Genomic DNA, 6279 nt, shown 5'->3' on the forward strand with positions numbered 1-6279 from the left:
AGTCACTAATATTGTTTCAGAGAGAAACAGGGAGATTGGCTTTTGGTAAAATCATTTTTGTTAGACAGTTTCATACACTGAACCCCATTTCTTTACTTACACACACACACACACACACACACACACACACACACACACACACACACACACACACCTTTTTTCACACCATTGGTTAGAGCCTGTAAGTGAGCATTTCACTAAGGTTGTATACCTGTTGTATTCGGGACATGTGACAAATAAAGTTTGATTTGAAGTATTGTTTTGTAAGCAATGCTTGTTGGTTGAAACATGGTGCTTGCAGTATAAAGTTGGCTGTAAGTAGCTTTGGATAAAAGCATTTAGCTAAATAGCTTCATGTACATTATTTTAAAAGAGTATCAAGCTCAAGGTGTGTGTGTGTGTGTGTGTGTGTGTGTGTGTGTGTGTGTGTGTGTGTGTGTGTGTGTGTGTGTGTGTGTGTGTGTGTGTGTGTGTGTGTGTGTGCGCGCCTGCGCCTGCGCGCGTGCCTGTGCCTGTCCTCTGACCCCATTGCCTTGTGTTGTTTCAGATGGAACAAAAGCAGGTGGCTCCTCCATTCAAACCCAACATCTCAGGAGAGTTTGGACTGGACAGCTTCGACACCCAGTTTACCAACGAGCCTATCCAGCTCACGCCTGATGACGAGTGAGTGTCCTAATGGCTGGCTGGGCAGACTGTCTGTCTCTGTCTGGCGCTGTCTGTCTCTGTCTGGCGCTGTCTGTCTCATTCTGGCGCTGTCTGTCTCTGTCTGGCGCTGTCTGTCTCTGTCTGTCTCTGTCTGGCGCTGTCTGTCTCTGTCTGGCGCTGTCTGTCTCTGTCTGTCTCTGTCTGGCGCTGTCTGTCTCTGTCTGGCGCTGTCTGTCTCTCTCGCGCTGTCTGTCATTCTTCATGAATCAGTTTTATTTATTTGATTCATCTTCATTTAAACAGGGAGTCCTGAATACATTTACAAATAAAACCCACTACATAAATCAAACCCACTATTATTATAATAATAATAATAATACATATTAAACATATTTAAGAAAAGCAATCGCATTCATTTACATAAGTCTCCAGTCAATAATTTAAAATGTCTGATTTTGTGTATTGATTCACACATTAAGGGCAGGAATAACTCTAATTAGATTTTCCTAACTCTAAACGGGATCTCCAGAGATATCCATCCCTGAGAACGGGTTTGGTCATTTTGTTTGTCTAAAATGAATCAATGAAGTGATGTACAGTGGAAGTTTCTGCCAGACTGCTTTGTAAATAAATTAGAGACCAGTGCAGATATATTTACAGACATCCCTCATGTTTATAAAGAATACCATGAGTCTTAAAAACTTGTTGCTGAATGGAGTACTGAATGGTTTCAAAACAGAGGCTGCCTATGATGGAGGTTACTAAGACCTGTGAATGAGTTCCTGATCAGCACGGTCATAGGACGACCCCCTTAACCTCTGTTCCTTTCCTGTTTTCCAGTGACGCGGTGAAGAAGATCGACCAGTCGGAGTTCGAAGGGTTCGAGTACATCAACCCTCTGCTGATGTCGGCCGAGGAGTGTGTGTGAACTAGGGAGTGTGTGGGAGTGGACACAGCGCGCCACCTCGTGTCCTCGACGACGTCGTCACTAGGTAGCTCTGCATGGTTACCAGACTACCCGGCGATGACATCATCAAAGAGCGTCCTGCTGTGGAATAGAGAGAGACGAGAGACACTAACTTGCCAAACCAATCTCACATAGTGTGTCACAAATGGCACCTTATCCTCGACGTGTAGTGCACTAGGGAATGGGGTGCCATTTTGACGAACGTCACTGTCCATTTTTTTTTTTTTAACCACTAGTCTTTTAAAACTACTTTCTCTCTCAATTATTTTTGTATTCATGTATCAAATCCGCACTGATTTCCTCGTTGGTCATCAGAGTGCAGGCTCTCAGTAGCCAATGAGGCTTGGAGGTTGGTTACCAAGGTTACTGGACACAAAGGGAGGGAGGGGGGGGGGACACAGACGGTCCACAGAGAACAAACTAACCATCCTCTCTTCTTCCCAGCTTGGAGGTGGTTAATGCATATTTTATTTGTACATAATAAGAATGATGTTTAGCCAAGGCCTTTTAACCCCAAGCCAGATCACCAGGGAACATAGTTGAAAATGTTTTTATGTTCACTACATGTATCATGATGAGCATTGTTGCAGCACCATGTTTGTAGAGGACTGAAGAAGAACAAGTGGAAAACAGCATTAACAAAAAAAACACAAAAAAAAAACACCAATCTATATATTTTTCTCATTTTATTTAATGAAATGGCAGTCTATGTACGCTGGTCAATGTCCCCAAAGTGTTACGCCGTCGTCAAGCCCGTTGGCTCACTTATTGTTTACGTTTTGCAGTAGTCGTCGTGGCAACTTCCAGGACAGAGACGGTTCCAAGTTAAAGCGATTGCCGTCTCAGCAGCCAACCAACACTAACTAACGTAGATACTGACAAAAGGCACATGTCAAATGGCATCCTATACTATATAAAGAGCGCAACAAAAGTACTCTACGATAACACTGCAAGATTTAGAGTTAGGGTGCTGTTATGGATACAACCACACTGTGAATGAAAGAGTTTACTGTGAGGAGAGGATTTGGATACGAGTGGGCTGGACCACTAGCTGAGTTTAGTGATATGTCCCAAATGGCACACTATGCCCTATCTAGCGCACTACGTTTGGTCATAGCCCTTATGTGCCCTGGTCAAAACTAGTGCACAATTATTATTATTTTTTTAACCTTTATTTAACCTGGCAAGTCAGTTAAGAACAAATTCTTATTTACAATGACGGCCTAGGAACAGTGGGTTAACTGCCTGTTCAGGGGCAGAACGACAGATTTCTACCTTGTCAGCTCAGGGATTCGATCTTGCAGCCTTTCGGTTACTAGTCCAACGCTCTCACTAGTTAGCTCTGCATGGTTACCAGACAACCCGGTGATGACATCATCAAAGAGCGTCCTGCTGTTGAATAGAGAGAGGTGGAGAGCCGCCGGGCCTCTCAGACGACAATAGACACTAACTTGCCAAACCAATCTCACATAGTGTGTATGCTTCACAAATGGCACCTAATACTCTACGTGTAGTGCACTAGGGAATGGGGTGCCATTTTGGGACGAAAGTCATTCTTGCCATTTGGGACACAACCTAGTAGTTTATGCAATCTGTCGTTGACAAAGAACCAAAACAATATTTTCTAAAGGAGGAAGAAAAGCTGTTAAATGTGTCTTGTCGTTTACAGTGGTACAGTATATACACACACAGTAGGAAAAGCTGGTGTCCTAATATTAGCTTATATTATATTATACCTAATATTATATTAAAGTTAGTATTTTTCCTCTCTGTTCATTTTTAAAATAGAATGCCTTTCTGAAACTCTTTTGTTTATATATCTGTTTTCACAATATAAAAAAAAATATAAAAAAGTTTCTACAGTTTTCTCTAGTCCATGTCTGTGAATCAGTTTGAATATGAATGATGAGGATGGAGTCAGACCGTGGATCTCCTGGACCACTTCTGACCTCCAGATGACGCTCTTGATAAGAGATTTTCATCAAATCTAATAAGAAACACTATCAAAGCATTTAACAGCTTCAATTTATATTCCAAGTTCTAAAAAAAAACATGTAAGTCTCAAATGGCACCCTATGCCCTATATAGCACACTACTTTAGATCAGAGCACTATGGGCCCTGGTGAAATAAGTGCACTAAATAGGGAATAGGGTGCCATTTACCAAAGTGTTTTAAAGTGGTGCCAAGTGGTGATTGGAGGAACAAACAACTCTTCAGAATTTGTATCATGTTACTTCATATTGCAATGTATTTTTGTTACTTTAAAAATAAAAAATAAAATAAAAATGTGCTGTTTCTCCAATGATTGATCGCTACATTGATTGGTGATTATTGTGTGAAACCTGTTTGAAAACACTTTGATGGGGATGATGTGTGATTTCATACAGAGGTGCCTACTGAAATGCTTCACAGGATGTAAAAAAAAAAAACGTATTTCTCAAAATAAACATTTTTATTTCCCTCCCTGTCTGTGTTGCTGTTTGTCCCTGCTACTGGTTGTCTCGTGCTGTTGCTTTTCGTCTGTCTCTCTCTGTTCATTGGTCTGTTGGTGTGTCTATCGCTGTTCGTCTGTCAGTGTGTGTCTATGTCCGTCTGGCTGGCTCGCTGTGTCTGTTTATCTGCCTGTTTGTCCTGTCCATCGCTGTCTGCCTGACTAGGTGTCCATCTCTGTCAATCTCTCTGTCTGCCTGACTAGGTGTCCATCTCTGTCAATCTCTCTGTCTGCCTGACTAGGTGTCCATCTCTGTCAATCTCTCTGTCTGCCTGACTAGGTGTCCATCTCTGTCAATCTCTCTGTCTGCCTGACTAGGTGTCCATCTCTGTCAATCTCTCTGTCTGCCTGACTAGGTGTCCATCTCTGTCAATCTCTCTGTCTGCCTGACTAGGTGTCCATCTCTGTCAATCTCTCTGTCTGCCTGACTAGGTGTCCATCTCTGTCAATCTCTCTGTCTGCCTGACTAGGTGTCAATCTCTCTGTCTGCCTGACTAGGTGTCCATCTCTGTCAATCTCTCTGTCTGCCTGACTAGGTGTCCATCTCTGTCAATCTCTCTGTCTGCCTGACTAGGTGTCCATCTCTGTCAATCTGTCTGCCTGACTGTGTCCATCTCTGTCAATCTCTCTGTCTGCCTGACTAGGTGTCCATCTCTGTCAATCTCTCTGTCTGCCTGACTAGGTGTCCATCTCTCTGTCTGCCTGACTAGGTGTCCATCTCTGTCAATCTCTCTGTCTGCCTGACTAGGTGTCCATCTCTGTTAATCCCTCTGTCTGCCTGACTAGGTGTCCATCTCTGTCAATCTCTCTGTCTGCCTGACTAGGTGTCCATCTCTGTCAATCTCTCTGTCTGCCTGACTAGGTGTCCATCTCTGTCAATCTCTCTGTCTGCCTGACAAGGTGTCCATCTCTGTCAATCTCTCTGTCTGCCTGACTAGGTGTCAATCTCTCTGTCTGCCTGACTAGGTGTCCATCTCTGTCAATCTCTCTGTCTGCCTGACTAGGTGTCCATCTCTGTCAATCTCTCTGTCTGCCTGACTAGGTGTCCATCTCTGTCAATCTCTCTGTCTGCCTGACTAGGTGTCCATCTCTGTCAATCTCTCTGTCTGCCTGACTAGGTGTCCATCTCTGTCAATCTCTCTGTCTGCCTGACTAGGTGTCCATCTCTGTCAATCTCTCTGTCTGCCTGACTAGGTGTCCATCTCTGTCAATCTCTGTCTGCCTGACTAGGTGTCCATCTCTGTCAATCTCTCTGTCTGCCTGACTAGGTCTCTGTCAATCTCTGTCTGCCTGACTAGGTCTCTGTCAATCTCTGTCAATCTCTCTGTCTGCCTGACTAGGTGTCCATCTCTGTCAATCTCTCTGTCTGCCTGACTAGGTGTCCATCTCTGTCAATCTCTCTGTCTGCCTGACTAGGTGTCCATCTCTGTCAATCTCTCTGTCTGCCTGACTAGGTGTCCATCTCTGTCAATCTCTCTGTCTGCCTGACTAGGTCTCTCTGTTTTACCGATACCTGTTTTATGTTTAAATGAACCTGGGATGTAGATCACAAAGCAGTTTCATCAGGCTGGATAAACACTAAGAGTTTTAGATTCTGTCTAAATACACACTGCAGCAGCAGCTTGTGTGATGTGACGTTGCCAGACGTTTGGCTACCTCGGGTCAAAGGTCACTGCCACGAGAGCTGTCCTGTCTTTTCTCTGCCCTCCTCGGTCTCATCTTCTCTCTCCTCTGCCCTTCTCGGTCTCCTCTTCGCTCTCCTCGGTTTCCTCTTCTCTCTCCTCTGCCCTCCTCGGTCTCCTCTTCGATCTCCTCGGTCTCCTCTTCGCTCTCCTCGGTCTCCTCTTCGCTCTCCTCTGCCCTCCTCGGTCTCCTATTCGCTCTCCTCGGTCTCCTCTTCTCTCTCCTCTGCCCTCCTCTGTCTCCTCTTCGCTCTCCTCGGTCTCGTCTTCGCTCTCCTCGGTCTCGTCTTCTCTCTCCTCTGCCCTCCTCGGTCTCCTCTTCGCTCTCCTCTGCCCTCCTCGGTCTCCTCTTCTCTCTCCTCTGCCCTCCTCTGTCTCCTCTTCGCTCTCCTCGGTCTCGTCTTCGCTCTCCTCGGTCTCGTCTTCTCTCTCCTCTGCCCTCCTCGGTCTCCTCTTCGCTCTCCTCTGCCCTCCGGTCTCCTCTTCGCTCTCC

General features: G+C 45.1%; 1 protein-coding gene across 3 annotated transcripts in view; it reads left to right on the forward strand.

Annotated features, from left to right (window-relative positions):
• The window catches only part of LOC118376406 (protein kinase C iota type-like), a 50734-nt gene extending 46661 nt beyond the window's left edge, over positions 1 to 4073 (forward strand). For all 3 annotated transcript variants that reach the window (XM_052476155.1, XM_052476154.1, XM_052476156.1), the window contains 2 exons: positions 548 to 663; positions 1486 to 4073. In XM_052476155.1, coding sequence (XP_052332115.1) covers positions 548 to 663; positions 1486 to 1573 — 204 coding nt within the window. In that variant the 3' untranslated portion in view covers positions 1574 to 4073. The remainder of the gene's footprint in view (positions 1 to 547; positions 664 to 1485) is intronic.
• The last annotated feature ends 2206 nt before the right edge of the window (positions 4074 to 6279 follow it).

This window comes from Oncorhynchus keta, chromosome 23 (assembly GCF_023373465.1).
Source record: "Oncorhynchus keta strain PuntledgeMale-10-30-2019 chromosome 23, Oket_V2, whole genome shotgun sequence".
Lineage (NCBI taxonomy): Eukaryota > Metazoa > Chordata > Actinopteri > Salmoniformes > Salmonidae > Oncorhynchus > Oncorhynchus keta.